The sequence below is a fragment of the Brassica napus genome, chromosome C7 (genome assembly GCF_020379485.1).
Source record: "Brassica napus cultivar Da-Ae chromosome C7, Da-Ae, whole genome shotgun sequence".
NCBI classification, from domain to species: domain Eukaryota; kingdom Viridiplantae; phylum Streptophyta; class Magnoliopsida; order Brassicales; family Brassicaceae; genus Brassica; species Brassica napus.
In genome coordinates this window covers 23,156,071-23,176,942 of record NC_063450.1, presented here as the reverse complement: position 1 = coordinate 23,176,942, position 20,872 = coordinate 23,156,071, and the positions used below count along the sequence as shown (strand labels likewise).

Genomic DNA, 20,872 nt, shown 5'->3' with positions numbered 1-20,872 from the left:
ACAATTTCCGACCAGACATTTGTATAATCATTTCGCAGAATCCCTGCAGTGCGATGTTCCCAGACTTGACCAGAGCAAGGACACTAAAAAAACAGGTGGTTCCTAGATGCCACAGCACTCTTACACAATACGCACGTCGTATCGGCTCCTAAACACCATTTAGATACTATGTCCATTATCTAGCATAGCCAACCATGTCAAGAAAGCGAACTTAGGTGTAGCCTGAGAGAACCAGACACCCCTGGCCCATCCGCAATGAGAACCAGTCTCTCGAAGGAGCATCCAAGTTTCATGAGTCGAAAACTTTTGTTTAAACCCTGATTTCCTTCTCCATAGATTTCCATCCTCCACATTACTTCTCAATTTCCTTTTTATCATGGACAGCTCTGCTTCAATAGAATTTAGAATCTCATTTATCATGGACAGCTCTGCTTCAATAGAATTTAGAATCTCAGAGCGATACCTTCTTGATCTTCTAATACTCATTGAAGCTTCCTCACAGTAGCTTCTCTTTTAACAGTTTTAGTAATTTATACTCGTTTTGAAAAATTCAAAATACAACATATACAAAATATCTAATTTTTATTATATGATTAATATAATTGTGTAATTTATTTTAATAATATATAATTAAACAAAAAATGATAGAAAGTATACAGATTGTTAGCAAATCTTTATTATTTAAAATCATTAATTGCCATATATATCTTAATCACATTAGGTAATTCCATAAGTTTTTATTTAAGAAAAGAATATAAAATAATTTCAATTCTATAAATGAATGGTCCATAATGGACATACTATCTTTATATATAAATTACAGATTGATTCTCTCCCAAGGGGTCCACGTCGACATCCACGTCATCAATTCGGATGCTGTCAAGCCGACACGTGTCTACTCTAACCAAAACGCAGCGGTTCATTAAAGATCTGTCATCATGGGCTTTATTTGAATGTACTTTGGCTTTAATATTGTAAAGAGTCTGGGTCCGGCGTGGAGGAGACCCTCTCACTACAAGAAAACACACTACATTCTGACGGACATTCCGACGGACAATATTTTCATCGGTTTTCTTTGATAATATCGAGGCTTCCTTTATCGATATTCTCGAAACATTACGACGGAATTCCGACGAATTTAATATGACGGATAGGTTTCGTCGGAATTTTTCACTTTACCCGGGAAGAAAATTTGTGAAATTTATTTAGTTAACCACTTAAAATAGAACTGACCGAATGCCGACGAATCCGTCAGTTTATTTTTAATACATAAGCTGACCCTTCTTCTTCTTCCTCATTTTTTTCTATTCTCCTCTGCAATCTACGCGGTCTTACTCCTCTCTCTCTCTCTAACAAATCTGCGATTCCGACCCCAAATCCTCCAAATCTCTTCCCCAATCATGTAAGTCATCTAAACCCCTCTTTAGATTACATTTTTTTAGGTTTGGAATGTTAGATTTGTGGATTTTAGGTTTTGAATATGAAAATTTAGGATATAATTGATAGTTTTAGGAGTTATATGTTGTTAGATTTTGTTTTAGGTTGTTGTTTTATATGTAGATTGAAACTTTTAGATGTTAGATTCGTAGATTTTAGAAATTATATGTTAAATATTTTTATAAAAAATGTTTGGTGTATTTATAATTATTGAAAAGTTTTATTTAATATATATATATATATATAATGTGTTCAAGTTTTTATTATCTTTTATTGTTTCAAAATGTTTTTTAATTTTATATAACGTTTTAAGCTTTTTATAAAATATTTTAAGTTTATCTAATTTTTTTTAAAGTTTGTTATAATTTATCAAATGTTTTGTGGTTTCTAAAATTTATCAAAACCTTTTTCACCTTTTTAAAAACCTGTTCAATCTATAAACTGTTTTTGTGTTTTTTTTAGATTTAATTAAAACGTTTTTCAGTTATTAGAAAAAGGTTTCAATTACAAATTTTTTTAAAAAATTAAAAAAAAAACTTTTTCTCTTTGTTTTAAAATATTTTCAATTTATAAACCATTTTATGTTTATAAAAAAAATTTATAATAAAGGATTTTAAAAACAATTATACTACAAAAACGTTTTTCTAATTTTAATTATATATATATAAAGAATTAAAACTATTTATTATAAATGATTTTTATAAAAATTATATTACAAAAACATTTATCTAATTTTAAAATTTTATATATATTTAATGAATTAAAAATATTTATTATAAAATATTTAAATAAAATATGTTTAATTTTTTTAAATAATTTATAAAGTCCGTCAGAATTTTGTCGGAAATAAATCCGTCGGAATTTCGTCGGACATAAGTTCGTCGGAATTTCGTCGGAAAATTGTTCGTCAGAATTTCCGTTGGAAAATTGTTCATCGTAATTTCCGTCGGAATTTCGTCGGAAATCTGTCCGTCGGAATTTTTTCACAAATATGTCCGTCGGAAATTCATCAGAAATTCCGACAAAATTCCGACGAAATTTTTATTTCCGACGAAATAAAACCGACGACTATTTTCGACAAAATTGTCCGCAGGAAACTAGTTGTTTTCTTGTAGTGTCTAACCCTAATACGCTGCAGCTAAGAAACGAAGTTTGTCTCTTCATGCCTGCGACGTTTGCGATTTTCTCACCATCTAAAACGGTCTGAGTAAAGGCTTCGTGATTTCTTCCATTGATTCGCTCTCCCACTCCGTCTTCTCCAATGCTTTTCGATCTGAGATGTTGTGTTTCAGTATAAATACGTGTGAGTTTCCCTTTCGTTGATCTCATCATATCTTCGTATCTCTTAAATCTCTTGCCTATATGGTCTTGCTCGGATCTCTCTTTGTCAGATGCCTCGGTGGTTCTGTGGTGATACTCTATGCCCGTGGTGGAGGTTTACTGGTCTGTTCTGGTATCTATCTATGAAATTGGAAGCTCGAGCTTCTTCTTGCCTTTCGGTGGTGGTTTTGTGCTACTGAAGGTTTATTGCAGCGAGTAACCCTTGAAGGTGGCTTCTTCGTTTATTTCTTTAGGGTTTGTTTCTTTAAGGGTTTTTGGTAGCTGATATACTCGCTGGACTTCGCCTCATCAGGTCGTTCCTATTTTCTTTTCTTTTTATTGGTTATTTCATTATTCTTTTGAATTCTGTTGTTTATCAATTTTAGTTAAACCTCATTTTGTTTTCTTGGTGTTTTATTTAACCTTATGATACACTAAATATGAATCTTTGCTAATGCCAAGTTAACAGTTGTGATTATAGTACTTTAGATTCAATCCAGAGGACCAGTCTACACTTTACTCTTATAAATTTCAATATCAAGCTAAGAAGAAAATGGTTTTCAATTCAATTGGTGACGCGGAAAACAAGTAAACTAGAGTTTGATTCAATTTAACAAGAAGCTAGCCTAGGGTATTTCATTGGGTGTTGAGCGAGAGCCAAACAATTATTCAAGCGCGATGCAGTGCTTTCTAGAACTCGGATCACTCAGCTGGAACACCCCACTGTCGTGGTCGTGATCTCTTTGCTGGTCGATCCCATCATCTAACTGTCGTTGAGATGAGAAACGACTACAAGCCTTAGAGATCAGGTCCGATCAGTTCACTTACTACCCTAATATCTACTTTCGCTGATTAGGGATACTAAGCTCATTCAATACATGTCAAGCTATCTCCTAAGCGGTTAGCTAGGCGATAAACTTAGGATCTAACATCAAGTGATCAGATTAATGGAAGCCTTAAGAATAGTATGGATGAAGAATAATCAAGAATAGCTTATCTATGTTTAGCTCATATTTCAACACCCTAAAAACCCTAGGCGAGCTAGATCACTACTCAATCATGATGCAAGCAATCAAAGACATAGATCCTGAATGAAACTGCATAATAATAAGAGTAGTAAACAAAGGGTTCAGATGGTCTTCTCTATGAGAGAATGGATTCTTCTCCCTTACAAGTTGCCGATCGCAAAAGCTAATAGTTCTCTTGTAAAAACTAGCGTAAGAATTAAAATAGGATAGGTGGCGTCTTTATATGGAGGCGCCAATAGGTAGAAAAGATATTAGGGCAACAGGGCCTTAATTCCCGAAAATAGAAGATTCCTTATTTGTCGGGAACAACCTCGGGATCACTCCGTCTGCTTGTTCTGCTTGCGGACAGTCTCGGGACTGTTCGTCTTGAGTGTTCTCCGCAAAATGCTCCAAAAGGACAGCTTCTCTTCAAGCACCCTCTCTTCATTCTTCTACCAACTCCAGACCTGTAAAAGATCAAAAAGGACTAGACTGACATGGATTAAGGACTCGAATCAATACGAAAACACCTATACAATGATGTGAAAAACACCATATATCACTTTACATACCAGGACTGCAAATCTTCAACGGGTCAGAAGATTGTGAACTGAACCTGATCAACAAAAGCCAATCTAATCACATGAGATCTTTTGGTCAGGGTCAACAGCTATGGCAAGTGGAATGTTATTGCTTATAATTCCATCATATATTTTTAAATTTAAACCTCAGATTGGAGACAAACTAAAATTATAAATGGAACTGTTGGTTTTGTCTTATCTTTGCAGGCTTGGATTGCAAACTTTTAAAAGAATGTTGTTCAAGCATATGTGAAATAGAAGTATTCAGACATTTGGAGTTGTGTAGTAAGCATGTAGCTCACGATTTGTCTGTCACTTTTAAAGGTAATTATTTTGTCTCCTCTAATACATTGCAATATATGACTCTTAATTCGCTCTAGATTAATTATTATTTGGGTCTGATTAATATTTTATTTCTTAGATTTGGTGCAGTGCTCATGAATATGTAGAACCTAATGTGGTACTTGAGAGAGGATTTGAAAGCTTGCTTAATAAAGGTATTTTCCAGTTTCTTAGTTTAATGCTCAAAGCATGACCGTCTGTTGAAAATCTACAAACCCGTACAATACTCTCGCTAACATCCTTGCGCATTTTAATTCGTCAAAGGAAATTGAAACCATAAAGCAGGAAATTGTAAGCATATGCATGTACGCTACTTGGTTGGTAGGCAGATAAGAGAGTAAGCATGTGTTTGGTCTTAGATAGATAAAAAATTCTCAATACGCTTTAAGGTCATAATTCTCTTTCCAACACGTGATTTTTAGACAAAGTTGAGCATTTACTCAAATCAGTTTCTTCTCCTTATTGAATAGTGATCGGTTTCTTCCCGACAAAGCTATCGACTTTATTGATGAAGATGGGTCTTTGGTTCGACTTCGCCATGCTCAGGTTCATAGTTGCATGTTTCTCACATTACGGTGCTGACTTTTTTTAATTGTAAACTGGCTACGGTGCTACGGTGCAGAGACTTCATAGAAGAGTTATTGGCCAAAACGAAGTTGTCATAGCTATTATCCAGGCGATCCGACGTGCATGTCTTGCGCTCGAGAACCCAAACCGCCAAATCCAGTGTTATGAATTTCTTACAAGTATTCTATGTACTTTATCTTTTGTGTAGTATATCTTTTCATTCTATTTAATTCTACTTAAAATCAATTGGTTGTGTTCGCTGAGAACATATTTTTAAACTGTGCATTTACAAAATGTAGTTACCAGTTCTCATATTTTTTTCGTTGACAGTCAATAGTAATTTACCGTAATGCATTTACGTAATTCGGATTAGCCAAGTAAATAACTGTATGAAGCTAATGCTTCACAAGTTGAATAAATTTCACCCAATATTTAATAACCAACAAAACGTTAGTAAGGGTTTCACAAGAGTGTATGGTTAGCCTCTACAAGGCATTTCAGGATTAACAAAATTCATAAATAACATCAGAATCATTCTATTAACAGTATTTTCAACAAAATATTATTGCCTAGACTTACCCAACAACAACAACATTATGCAACAAAAAAAAAACGATAAATTGAGTTACATCCCGAGCGAAGTATTTCGTATATACAAAATATAAAGTAATACACGTTTTGAGTATCAAACCTTACCACCACAGTAAAAACTCAAATCTACTTACTATATATAAAAAGTTGAACAAACATTTAAGAAAATGTATACCATTTCAATCATGAAAATCGTGTCATGCTAATATAAACATATAATCTCTACCAAGACTAATAAAAAATAAAAAATAAAGAATTTTAATTAGACTTAGGTGAAGATAATATAAAAATGTATTCTCATTATAAACACATAATAAAAAAATAAAAATAATGACTAAAATAGTATAATAACATAAAATATTTTTGACAACAAATAAAAAAACAAAAAAAAGTTAAAAAAATAAATGAACATCAAATGTTAAGTAAAATGAATATAATATCCCTCATCACTTAAAATTTTCTAAAATACAAAATTCATTATTATACATATCTATTCCAAATGCAAACGTTACACAAACCATAAAATCATGCAAAAAATTAAAACCTAGATAACAAGTAAAATATATCCCGTTCGTAGGACGGACATACCCTAGTATAATATAACATTTCCTAACAATTTAATTATGGACTAACAAAATTTTCAATTGATTCTCAAGCCGCCACGTAAGCAAAATTAACATTCTAATTACGTTACAACTCAGCATGACCCTTTTTTAATTAGTACAAACTAGAATGCATGAAAGTCCACATTGCACCAGAGAATATTATGAAAAGGGGCCTGCGCTATAATTGCCGGCTTAAAAGTATATTGGACCCTTGGACAAATTTTTTTTATGTATTATAATTGGTTAATCATAATATTTTGGACCCTTGTTGTAAGAAACAAACATAAATATAGACCCTCTTTATTAGACCTGGGACGGATCGGGTATCCAAGCAATTTTAAGATATCCGGATCCGGATCCTTATCCGGCGGATTCATAATTTTACTATCCTTATCCGGATCCGGGGTTCGCGGATATCCGGGTGTCGGATATCCTTCTAAAAATTATAATATCCGGCGGATATCCGGATCCGGATTTGGATCCTTAAAATAAATAAAAAATAATATTAATATATATAAAATGTTAACAATAATTTAAAAATAAAAATATATATAATGTTTTTAATTATTTCTATGTATAATATTACAAAATTTACATAAAATTTATATATACTATTATAAAAATGAAAATATATTAAATAAAATTAGTTTTTATATATAGATATTACTATTTTTGAAATAGTTATTTATAAAATTTACGCATCCGGATATCCGGACTAAAAAATCAAGATATCCGGATCCGGTTTCGGTTTTGACGGATCCAACATTTTTCTATCTGGATCCGGATTCGGCCTCTCCGGATATCCGGATTTTCGGATCGGATCCGGATCGGATCACGGATCGAATCCGGATCTCGGATAAAAGTTCCAGGCCTACTTTTTATCACTAAATTTGGTTAATTTTAAGATGGACCCATGGCATATGCCATGTTTGCCACCCCTTGGAGCCGGCACTTAAAAAGCTGTAAATATGTTATTCGTCCTGCCGATGCCGACCAGTGATAATGTGGCATAAACGACGTCGTCCGGAAATTCAACACCACAACCTTCATTCCGAAGATTAGTCCCGATACCGCAGAAACTAGGGTCAAACAAAAGTGTTTGTATGATGTTGAGTACTATGGTAAATGCACCGTAAAGATCGGTCGCTGCTTCAGCGAGACTGATGGTTGATCCGCCACATGTTACGAAAACAGTGGCATTCGAGACAGGGTTAGCGGTTCCATTAGTACTACAAATCAGGACACCCTCAATCATTACTCGTCCTATATCGTACGTAGCCAAAAAATTTCAGGCCGTGGGAAGAGGGGGAAAGTGAAGCCATGATGAGAAATATGGAGATGAGATAAACATTTGATCTCGCTATCTCTCTTTTTTATTTCTCTATTTTGATTTCTTTATGAAATGATTTTGGGTGTGTGGCAAACAAGCATTTGGAAAAAGATGTATATATGGGTAGAAATGAATCAGTTAGGTATGCGGTCTGGTTTTCTTTTTTTTTTCACTGAATAAATTGTGTTAATTAATGTCACCAGAGGGACACACCAACTGAAAATAAGAGTATTTCAAAAATATACTGGCTCAGCTTAATAGAGCCGAACGAAACATTAGGTTGCTTTCTAAATTAATTTTGCACATTTTATGTTTTTTATATATTATTAAATAATATATATATATATATATTGGATAATTAAAAAGTCAGTAACTATTACGTATATAATTGAATTGAGTGAATACATAAGTAAATTTTATTAATCCAAACAATCACTTTTTCTATTTATATTGTATATAATTAAATTAAATTAACATAATATATACATAGACATATAATATATTTTAAATATTGATATATGTTAAATGATGCGTTCTACTCATGTTTTTTTTGATGATTTGTATATTATTGTAACGGAAAATTTAAATCACGGATAACAAAAAATTTATTTTGCGATTATTAAATTTTTTAGTAATTTATAATTTTTTAAAAACATTCAATGCAAATTTTAAAATTTAAATGTTTCAAAAATTTTATCAAACAAATAAAATTGTTCAAAGAAATTTCAAAATTAAAATATTTATGTCTTTTCTACGGTATATAGTTTAATTTGAAAGACATTAATATATATATATATAGATATAGTCATAGTATTTATTAAATGAGGATTCCTACTTACATAATTTTGTAATTATTTGTTTCTTGTCATAAAAAAAAAATTTAACAATGGATCATAAAAGTTTCTATGTGAGACTTTTAAAATATAACATATATGGAAAAATATAAATTTTTATTATATAGTTAATGTGGTCGTTTAATTTATTTTAATAATTTAAAGTTAAACAAAAATGATAGAGGATATATTAATTTGTATCAAATCTTTATTATTCAAAATCATTAATTGTCATATACAGTATAACCTCTTTAAATTAATACTCTATAAATTAATATACACTAAAAATCTCTATAAGATAATATAATTTTATAGTCTCAAATTGAGTTTTTGGTTCAATTAGTATATCGATAAATTAATATTTCTATAAATTAATAAAAAAATTATAGTTTTGGTGTAGTCCCAACATTATTAATTTATAGATGTTTCACTGTATACTCTAGCCACATTAGGCAATTCTGTAATATTTATTTAAGGAAATAATTGAGAACAATAATAATTAATTTATTGTTAGTTTAATAAAAAACTTATTGTATATCTGGATGGACTGATGACAAAATATATATATATATATATATATATATATATATCTGGATGGACCAACATATTTTTCTAAGGATTCTAAGAATCATTGTAGTGATGACACATGGCTACCTCAAAAGTTGTAATGCTTCTCTTTTAATATATAGGGGATAATTATATAGAGCCTACATTCAAAAATATACTGGCTCAGCGTAATAGAGCCTACATTCTAAACCGTACTATCTTCTTCCTCTTTCACTGGACTCTCATTGGTTGGATCGAGAGAACTTTGCAAGTTTGAAGCTTTAGTGGTAGAAAAGGCTCCTATGTTGGAAGCTGGTAACACTACAAAAAAACACCGGTATTCCGACGACAAATATCGTCGGTATGTCCTCGGAATAACAGTATTCCGAGGACATACCGTCGAGAATGGTCGTCGGAAATTTCTCGTCGGAAAGTAAAATTTCCTCGAAATTTCTTTGGAAAATTCCGAGGGAATACCGAGAATTAAAGATTCCGAGGACATTCCGAAGAAACATTTCCTAGGACTGTTCGTCGGTATCTCCTCGGATATTTCCGATGGAACGGTCCTCGGAAACATTCCGAGAGAAAAGATGTATCGGAATATTCCGACGAACTTTGGCCGTCGGAATATTCCGAGAAACCTTTGCCGTCGGAATATTCCGAGGAAGTGTATCCGTCGGGATATTCCGAGGAGATATGCCGAGGAACTACGACCGTCGGAATATTCCGAGAAACCATTGCCATCGGAATATTCCGAGGAAGTGTATCCGTCGGAATATCCCGAGGGATACACTTCCTTGGAATATTCCCAAAAATATATTTTTTTAAAAAATTAATAATTTATTTATTTTAATTGAAATTCGAAAATATAAAATTAAAATTGAAATAGAAAACATATTAGATAATATTCAAAGTTGTACGTACCAAAATAAAACATTTAGAGTTTTTGAAAAAAAAAAGAAAGAAACTACGGGAACTGCTCGTTCGGGTACATCCTCCTCATTATCTCCATCATTTGCTCGTTCTGCCTCCTCGTTGCCTCCCATCCCGCCTCTTGATCCGCCATCTTTTGCTCCAATGTAGCTATGCGCTCATCTTTGTCCTTCAACTGGTCCAGCACTTCTGGATCAACATAGGTCTGTGGTGCAGAAGGATGAACCGACCGGGCTCGACGACCCAAACCGACCAAACGTCCCTTCTTCTTTGGAACCGACTGAAATAGAAAATAAACAAATTTAAATAATAGAAAAGATGATAAAATGAAAATAAAGAAATAAATGAATTGAACTTTTTTATAAACAACATACCGATTCAACGATTTCGTTGATTCGAATCCGGGACAAGTTGGTCGAAGCCGTCGAAGTGGCGTCCAGGTCGGTTTGAAGCTGAGATAGACGGGTCTCTTCGTCTTCCTTCTGAGTTTCGATCAGGCTGAGCACATCCCTCACAACACCATCATCAATCTCCCCGATGTGCTTGTTGGTATGCGTCGTCTTCATTAGGACGAAATCATCAACCGGCTCGCCATCATTTTCATCCGCCTTGAAAAAAACAAAAGTTAAACAAACATTAGAAATTAAAAGAAATGCATAAAAAATAAAATAAAAATACTTAAATAATTTTAAAAAAAAGATTGAACTTACCAAGCGATCCCCCAGAGTGGCAATAGTCTGGGCACCCAAATTGTGCTTGTACATGCCCTTCCCGCCACGATCCCCCAGAGTGGCAATAGTCTGGGCACCCAAATTGTGCTTGTACATGCCCTTCCCGCCACGATCGCTCTTGCGGTTGGCGGAGTTGGTCACGGAGGTAGCTTTCGTCTCGTCTTTATCCCAATGCACACACAACTCCTCCCAGACCGTGCTGTTGATCGACTTCGGGACATTTTAGTAAGAAAAATATAAAATAGTTTAATAAATCCAAAAATAGTTTAAGAAATTCAAAAAATTGTTTAATAAATTAAGAAAAACCTGGTTGATAAGCCACTTCTGCTCCCACTCGTAGATCTGCTTCCCATAGTTGTCCATAACTTTATGGACGAAGGCGTCACGGATAAAGTTCGTGTGATCGGGATTCCAGGTGAACTCTTGCTGAAAAAAAACACAATTTGTAGAAATTTTATATTAAAGATTAAAAATATAAGTTAAAAAATTAGAATACTTACCGCAAACTGACGAAACCACATCTCCTGGTCCTCGGCAGGGAAGTGAAAGTCGAATATCCCTTGCTGAGGTTCGAGTACATCATATTGTTGATCTATGCGCTGATCCCGTTCCCGGATCGGTTGAACCTAATATAAGAAACAAATTATTAATAATGAATCAAATTTTAATGAAAGGAAAAAAAAAAGACTTTTAATTACCATGTTTGACGTCGTCCCTTTGGACACGGAGTGAGATAGAGAAGATGCTCACGACCGGGCTGTTGAACCAACTGGGGAACAGTCATCACTCCCAGAACGACTGGAGGACCGGAAGGAGGTGCAGCAACGGGAGGGGGTGCATCAACGGGAGGGAGTGCAGCAGCGGGAGCAAAAACCGGAGCGGGAAATGAAGAATCCCGACAGTGGCTGCTCGACCCCCGAGAGTGGCTGGACGAACCCTGAGAGTGGCTCCCCGTACCACTACGACCTCGTGGTGAGGCACGACGAGATCGAGACGGGTCTGATCACCAGTACACCTGTAAATTAAAAAAAAAAACATATTTAAAAATAGTTTTAATAAATATTAATTGAAAAAATATTTAAAATTAGTTATAATAAATATATAAATTTAAAAAAAAACATATTTAAAAATAATTTTAATAAATATTAATTGAAAAAATATTTAAAATTAGTTATAATAAATATATAAATTTAAAAAACATATTTAAAAATAGTTTTAATAAATATTAATTGAAAAACTATTTAAAATTAGTTATAATAAATATATAAATTAAAAAAAACATATTTAAAAATAGTTTTAATAAATATTAATTGAAAAACATATTTAAAAATAGTTTTTATAAATACAAAAAATAATAAAATAGTGTTTATAAATCAAAAAAAAAAGTTTATAAATACAAAATTAGTTTTAATAAATATAAATATTTTTATAAATATGAAATCATCTTTTATAAATTCAAAAATTGAATTTATATACAAAAAACGTTTTGTAAAATCCAAAAAATCGAATTTATATACAAAAAACGTTTTGTAAAATACAAAAATCGAATTTATATACAAAAATCGAATTTATATACAAAAATAAATTTTATAAATACAAAAATAATAAAAAATTTATAAAAAAAAATTCTAAATCAATTCAACACAACAAATTATCCAACCAAATCACAATTCTAAACCTATTATACAACCAAATCACAATCCTAACTAATCACCCTAACCAAAAATCTATCAAAAAACTTCTAAAATCATCAAATCTACACAAAAACCTAACAAATAGAACCTAAGAGAGTGGGATAAGTTCCTTACATGATTTGTGTAGGTTTAGAGAGGATTCGCCGGAGAGATCGTCGGGAGAGAAGGGGGAGATCGCCGGAGAGGAGGGAGAGGAGCCGGAGAGGAAGAAGAGAGAAATAGGGAAGAAGAAGTGTTTCGTCTTTATAAACTTTCCTTCCTTTCTGTCGACACAGTTACGCAAATTAGATGTGTAACCGTCTGGAAATTCTACATCGTTTGAAATCCAATCAAAGAACGCATCTTTTCCCTCTGCATCAAGTCGGTATATGGGAAAAGGAGCCCTACTATTCTCATCAACATGAAGTTTTGAACGAGCACATATATCGACTAAATCCAGTCTTGACTTCAAATTATCCTTTGTTTTACCTTGAACGTTAAAGATCGTGTTCATGAGATTGTCAAAAAAGTTCTTCTCAATATGCATGACATCTAAATTATGCCTCAGTAGATGATCCTTCCAGTATGGCAGATCCCAGAAAATACTCTTTTTGTGCCAGTTATGTAGCTCTCCAACCGCACTGACTCGAATGTTTTCATGTCCACCTACATCTGGCGTCCTTTCTGCATCAAAATACCTAAACTGCTTCAACAAATCTTTCCCACTAACTTCCTCAGGTGGACCATCAAACACCTGCTTGTTCTTCGTAAACGAAGTCTTACTCCTGCGGTATGGATGATCAGGATACCTTTTACAAAATCAGCAATCGCATCCACACAGTCTTCAGCCAAATTATAATCTGTTTTAATGCCCATCAGTCTTGTTGCAGATGATAAAGCTGAGTGACCATCTCTGCAACCTTCGTACAAGGGTTGCTTTCCAGCATCCAACATATCATAAAAACTCATAGCTTCTGCATTGGGTAAATCTTCCCCACTAAAATGATCATTTACCATCTTCTCAATACCTACACCATAATCTACATCCATTCTAATTGGTTCTTCTAATCTAACCGCAGGCTGAGGTTCGCTAGTACTACCATATTCATAATCAGTTTATCCATGATGATACCAAATTTTGTAACTTCGTGTAAACCCATTCAAATATAGATGAGTCCAAACATCCCACTCTTTAATAATCTTTCTATTTTTACAATTAGAGCAAGGACATCTTAACATACCCGTTTTTGCTTCCGGTTGTTGTTGAACTAACCCCATGAATTCGGTTATACCTCGTTGGTATTCTTCCGTAAGCAATCTCGTGTTCGGATCCAAATGAGGTCGATCGATCCAAGAACGATAATAATTTGAAGAAGACATGTTTTTTTCAATCAAATTCGTGTGTAAATATAGTATGTGAGAGGATGAAGAAATGGAGTGAATGAAGAGGTTGGGGGGGGGGGGTGCGGGTATTTATAGATGAAATACTGCTGACAGTACCAAGGAAATTCCGACGGAATACCGACGGCAAAGGCTCTTTCCTCGGAATTTCCTTGGAATTTTTAAAATCTCCAACGGCTCTCCAACGACTATAATATATCCTCGGATATTCGTCGGTGTTTTCCGAGGAATATGCCTTCCTCGGTATTTCATCGGTATATTCCGATGAAATTCCGAGGAAACCCAAATTTGGGTTTCCTCGTAATTTTCTCGAAAATTCGTCGGAATATTCCGAGGATCTCATTTTCCGTCAGAATGTCCGTCATAATTACGATGTTTTTTGTAGTGTAAAATAAAATCTATAAATCCAAGATCTAGTCCCTGGTGCTCTACTACCATGTAAATAGATTGAAAGAAAGCTTATTATGTTCAATTGAGCTTAAAAAGATAGAAAATAAGAGATGAAATGAAATATCTCAAAAAGCTTTTTTTTTTAAAGATTATTTGTCTTCGAAAACAAGATAGATAGATTATATCATTCAAATAAGAAGAAGAGAATTGACTCAAGCAACTAAAGATTACAAGAAAGACGTTCTAAGAGAAATATTTATACTATTTTCACTTGATTCAACCCAAGATACAACTGTTGGGATTATGAAATCCCGTGTCCAACTCTATATTGTCCGATTAGTACGATATTGTCCACTTTGAGCTTAAGAGGCTGACCCGTATGGATTTACTTTTGGGTTTCTTTCCAAAAAGCCTCGTACTAATTAGAGTTGGATATATCTTTATATATTAGACACCCATTGTCTAAACTTCCAAAGTGGGACTTGGATTGACATCTCTCATTCTCCTCCTCAAGCCAAGGACCACACACCTTGTGTCCTTTCCTCTAGCGAATCATCTCGGTGCATTGTCGCATCTTCGGCATTCGACACCCTTAGTCGCAAGGTTACTTTGAGGTGCTTTGAAGATGCTCCCTTTCCACAGAGGAACTTCCAGGATCTTTTGACTTGATCTCTGCCGCATACCTCCCAATCCTAACTCGTTGGATCCCGTTCATACTCGAAGGGTATTTTGGTCTTCTTGCAGAATCTCGTCAAACCGCTCTGATACCAATTTTTGGGATTATGAAATCCCGTGTCCAACTCTATATTTTTTGATTAGTACGATATTGTCCACTTTGGGCCTAAGAGGCTGACCCGCATGGATTTACTTTTAGGCTCCTTTCCAAAAGGCCTTGACTAACTAGAGTTGGACATCTCTTTATATATTAGACACTCTTTGTCTAAACGTCCAATGTGAGACTTGGATTAACATCTCTTATTCTCCCTTTTTTTTTCTCTCATTCTCATTCTCATCTCTTTATATATCCACGTCTCTTAGGAAACAAAGAATTAGAAGAACAACTTTTCTTATTTAGAAACTACTCAAAGCTAAAGCTCTCAATGTTTTACTCTTAGATCTTATGGAACACCTTTCCATTAGACCTACATTTATATGAAAGACAATTCCCTTTAACATGTGGGATATGTAAAACACAAACCTAACCTAAATAGAAACTTTACTTTCCTATTTCTAGGTTTCCTTATTGTGTTTATCTTAACATATTAAACATCTAATAATATGTTAAGTTTCCACAAGCTTGGAATTATCCAACATTCACCCCCTTAATTCCAACTTGAATTAGGGAGATCAATTTCTTGAACTCTGATTAAGCTCCTCATTTTCTTGAACATAATCCTTGCTTATGGCTTGGTAAGGATGTCGGCCTTCTGCTCAACACTCGACACATGCTCCACTTCGATCTGCCCGTTCTCCACGCACTCACGAATGAAGTGATACTTCTTGAGTACATGCTTACTCCTTCTATGGAAAACTGGATTCTTCGTTAGAGCAATGACTGATTTGTTGTCGATCCTAAGCTTGACCTTATCGACTTCTTTGCTTAGTATCTCACTCAACAACTCCTTGATCCATATAGCTTGCTTTACAGCTTCTGTTGCTGCCATGAACTCTGCTTCACATGATGACAATGCAACCGTCTGCTGCTTCTGCGACGTCGAAGTGATTAGTGATGAACCGTAGTAGAATGCATGTCCTGACGTGCTCCTCCCGTCATCGAGATCAATGTTGTGACTGCTGTCACTATAACCGCAGTATGTGCTTGATGGCTTGTCCGTGAGAGTCTCTCGGATTGTGCATGTATCTGCTAAGAACACCTACTGCGTAACACAGGTCGGGTCTTGTGTGAAGCAGATACCTCAAACATCCTATGATTCTTCGGAACTCGGTAGCATCTTTCTCTCGTTCATCTTCAGCTTTTGAGATCTTCAAATTCGCCTCCATTGGAATTTCAGTTGCGTTACACGCTTCCATCTTTGTGTCACACAAGATTCCTTGAGCATACCTTTCTTGTTTTATCATGATTATGTCTGCTCCTTGAATCACCTCTATGCCAAGGTAGTACGTTATCTTACCTAGATCTGACATCTCGAACTTCTTAGACATCTCCTCCTTAAATTGCCTAATCACCTTAAGCGAAGTTCCTGTCACAAATAAATCATCAACGTAGATGGCTATGATCAAGACATCTCCACCTTCAGTCTTGCGATACACTGATGGTTCCTTCGTGCACTTCTCAAATCTTATCTCCTTGAGAACCTGATCGAGTTTCACATTCCATGCCCTGGGTGCCTGGCGTAACCCATACAAAGCCTTATGTAACACATAAACTCGATCCTCTTCTCCTTTCTTTTCGAAACCTTCCGGTTGAGTTACATGCACTAACTCCTTTAGATCTCCATTCAAGAAACGGTCTTCACGTCCATGTGATGTATCTCCCCAACCGTTTGTTGCTACGAGTGCTATTAAGAGCCGAATAGTTTCAAGTCGTGCCACTGGTGCAAACACTGCATCGAAATCTATTCCTTCTCTTTGTACATAGCCTTTTGCCACAAGTCTCGCCTTATACTTGCTCACTGTACCATCCGTCTTTCTCTTTATCTTGTAGATCCACTTTAACCCTATTGGTTTCACTCCAGCCGGTCTATCCACAAGCTCCCATGTATTGTTTCTTGTGATAGACTCCAACTCGGCCACCATCGCTTCAACCCATTCTCGTACGTGCTCAGCTTCAAAATAGTTCTCTGGCTCGCCATCCACTGTGAGCAACAACATTGCACTTTCTTGATCTGTAAGTAACACATAATCATCGAGATATCTTGGTTTTGTTATGGTTCGACCTTGTCTAGTCACCAACGGTTGACCTCCACCATCTTGGTTTGCATTGTGATCCACATCTTCTTCTTCTTCCTCATCTTGGTTTATAGCTTCCTGTCCATGATCCTCACCTTGATCATTACCTTCTTCTATATCACCCTCATGTGGAAGCTTAAGCATGCTCGGTTCACAATCAGCTTGGTTTTTTGTAGACGCCCAGTCCGAAGCTTTCTCCTCATCAAAAATCACATCTCTACTCACAAATCACCTTCCTTGTGTCTGGATCATAGAGTCTATAGGCTTTGGAACCCGGCTCATTTCCAAGATTGACCAGACTCTTTGATCTCTCATCCAACTTCTTCAGATAAGGCCCAATGATTTTCGCATGAGCTACACAACCAAATATCCTCAAGTGCTTGATATTTGGTTTCTTTGATGTGAGGCACTCGTATGGCGTCTGATTCTTCAAGGCTTTTGTAGGAACTCTGTTGATGAGGTAAGTTGAATGTCGTACAGCTTCACCCCACAAGTAGTTGGGCATCTTCATTGCCTTCAGCATACTTCTTGTCATTCCCATCAAGGTTCGGTTTCTCCTCTCCACAACACCGTTTTGTTGAGGTGTGTAAGGCGCGGTTAGGTGCCTTTTAACTCCATTCTCTTCACAGAATAGATTGAAATCAGCTGAGGTAAACTCTCCTCATCTATCGGTGCGAAAGGTTTTGATGGTTGACCCGGTCTGCTTCTCTACACTCTCTTTAAACCTTTTAAATCGATCGAATACCTCACTCTTCTCCTTCAATAGCACAACCCACATATACCTAGAGAAGTCATCAATTAAGAAAAGGACATACTTATTATTTGCTGGCGTTGGTGGTGTGATTGGTCTACACAAATCTCCATGCAATAACTCTAATGGCTTTGTCGCACGAAACATGGCTTTGGTCGGGAATGATTGTCTGATCTGCTTCCCTGCGAGACATGCATCACACACGCTTTCTTTGTGTGTTACACACGGCATTCCCACGACTAACTCCTTCCTAACCATGTTGTTCATCACTCCATAGCTTATATGTCCTAGTCGAGCATGCCACCTCCATGTAGCATCTACATCCCTGACATGTAAACACTCCAGGTAGCTTATCTCCATAGGGATCTTGTAGAGACGGTTTGGAGATCTTGTCACACAAACTAGCAACCTTCCACGTGAATATGTGAGCGTTAAGTAGACATCTTTCATGTTAACCTCACATTCGTTCTCTGTTGCTTGCCCAAGACTCAATATATTGTGCTTCAGGTCGAATATGTAGTATATGTCTTTGAGTGCATTATTCTCTCCAGTCTTGCACACAAAGGTAACCACACCCTTTCCTACAATGTCAACACACGATCAATCACCAAACTTTACCTTCCCTTTGGTGTTGAGATTCAAACTCGAAAAGAACTCCTTGTTTCTTGTCATGTGATTGCTCGCTCCATTATCCAAATACCAGACACTTGCATTGCCTTTGTCGATATCAAGATTCTTTGGAATCACCTTATCTTCGTTCAAAAGCACCACCTCGTGTACATAGAGTGCATCGGCCTCTTCTGTCTCGTTTAGGTTGGTTTCTTAATTCTTCTTTGTCTTCTCGGGATATATAGTTGCGTAGTGACCAGGCTTGTTACATCTCCAACATATCAGCTTTGAATGATTCTTCTTCGAGTTGTTATCTTAGGTGTGTGACGCACGGTTTTGGTTGTGTGACCTACCTTGACCTCTGCCTCTACCGTTCCGTTCTCTTCCTCTACCACGGGAATTCTCATAGCCCCTCTGACTATGCTCTTCATTGTTCAAAAACATCAGCTTCCCTTGGTCTTCTTTCTGAGTTTCTTCTCCTACATGTTCCTCGTACGCCTTAAGCCTTCCAACTAGGTCTTCAAACCCCGTTGAATTGGGATCTAGGACTTGCTCAAGTGATGCTACGATCTGGATATACTTGTGTCTCGGAAGACCCTTCAAGAACTTCTTGACCATCTTGGATTCTTCTATGTTCTCTCCCAACGAGGTTGCTTTGGATGATAGGCCCGATATCTTCCCCGCAAAGTCATCGACTGTATCGTTATCATCCATCTTCAACCTATCAAACTCCGTCATCAACGTCTGAAGTCTCGCCTCCCTTACACGATCAGCTCCTAGGTGTCGCGACTTGATGGCGTTCCAGATCTCTTTTGATGCGGTTTGTTCTCCCACCAGGAAAATCAATGTTTCAGGAACAGATTGAAACAAAAGAGCTATCGCAACATTGTTCTTCTTTTGATCATCTGAACCGGGTTCGATCATGTCCCACACTTCATGAACACGAAGTAGAACCTTCATCCTCATCGACCAAACTGTGTAGTTTGTCGATGACAACATCGGACATTGGATGGATGTAGATCCAAAGTCCTTCGTGCGTGGAGCCCTAGTCACGTCAGCCATCTTGCCGTCGCGATTTGTTGTTCACAAGAACCAGAATCTTAAGCTACAACTTAAGCTTAGATCGAGTCTCCAACATGAGGCTCTGATACCAATTCAAGTCTCTTATGAAACAAAAAATTATAAGAACAACTTTTCTTATTAGCTTTAGAAACTACTCAAAACTAAAGCTCTCAATATTTCACTCTTAGATCTTATGGAACATCTCTCCATTAGACCTATATTTATATGAAAGACATTCTTATTATAATGTGGGAGATAGAAAACACAAACATAACCTAAAGAAAAACTTCTTTTTCCTATTTCTAGGTTTTCTTATTGTGTTTATCTTAACATATTAAACATCTAATAATATGTTAAGTTTCCACAAGCTTGGAATTATCCAACAACAACATGAGCTTTCTAGGATTTGTGAGGTTTGTGTCTAATAGAGAATACCCTTAATCTTTGCACCACACAAAAAAAGCTATAAACATACGTATAACATTTTTTTGGCTTCCCTTTCTTCATCGATAAAATTCAAAGACCAGTTGTTTTATCCGTACTTCTAAACCTAGAGTTGTTGATTTCGCTAATGTGAACATATTGTAGAAAAAAAGAAAACAGCTTTAGGTAACTTAATTACATAAGAACTTCAACGAACAAGAAATGGAAAGATTCGATTTAGAAGAGATTCTATCATAATATCATATTGCAGGTATATTGTATCAAACCAAGATCGTGAAAACTGAATATAAGAAACTCAGTAGCCGCTTCTTATTACTTTAGAAAACTCGCTCAAAAATTAAAGCTCTCAAATCACAATCACAAAACTCATAAGTTATGCAAAAAGCATGCTTCTCTTTATATAGTGATTAACAATTCTTAATCCTGATAGATAACATGTCCTAAACATATTTCCATAACTTGTAAGGATCTCTATCTTGTAACTCAAGTTTCTTTTTCTTTCAAGCTTAATCCAATATCCAATATGGTAATGTTCCTAGCCGGTGGAATTTATAAACAGGTTGGCGCGCGGAATAAAGAGCGGTGTTTATGGTATTGTTGTGGATGACCCCGACCAGATTTAATGGGGGTAGAGAGGGACGGTATCCGGTGCAGCAATACCACAAGTTCCAGCCGGAAGAGTAAATCCGAGATAATTTGAATTACTAGTAAGTGTTGCTTACTTGTAAAACCATATGCGCCTTTTTGGAAGAGTTTCTATGTTGTCAACAAAATCGGAGTTAATGTGAAATTTTTTCGTGTGAAACCAG

General features: G+C 35.6%; 1 protein-coding gene and 1 long non-coding RNA gene across 2 annotated transcripts; one reads left to right on the top strand and one right to left on the bottom strand.

Moving 5' to 3' along the window:
• Positions 1 to 810: 810 nt before the first annotated feature.
• Positions 811 to 5,903, top strand: LOC111205129. The gene is made up of 4 exons (XR_002657542.2): positions 811 to 1,402; positions 2,576 to 2,740; positions 2,829 to 4,669; positions 4,767 to 5,903. It is a non-coding gene; the product is annotated as an uncharacterized LOC111205129 (long non-coding RNA).
• A 4,195-nt stretch (positions 5,904 to 10,098) lies between these two features.
• LOC111205610 lies at positions 10,099 to 11,075 on the bottom strand. Its single transcript, XM_048764402.1, has 2 exons — positions 10,467 to 11,075; positions 10,099 to 10,372 (listed from the first exon to the last, which is right to left on the bottom strand). The coding sequence occupies exons 1-2, from the start codon at positions 10,917 to 10,919 to the stop codon at positions 10,127 to 10,129; spliced, it is 699 nt and encodes a 232-aa protein (XP_048620359.1). The 5' UTR covers positions 10,920 to 11,075; the 3' UTR covers positions 10,099 to 10,126.
• Between the last annotated feature and the right edge of the window lie 9,797 nt (positions 11,076 to 20,872).

Bases quoted from the DNA above. Each gene is read 5' to 3' on its own strand.
- LOC111205610 (XM_048764402.1), bottom strand. From the start codon at position 10,919: ATGTACAAGCACAATTTGGGTGCCCAGACTATTGCCACTCTGGGGGAT. The intron at 10,373-10,466 runs GTATGTTGTTTA...TTTCTATTTCAG, and splicing joins TCAACGAAATCGTTGAATCG to TCGGTTCCAAAGAAGAAGGG.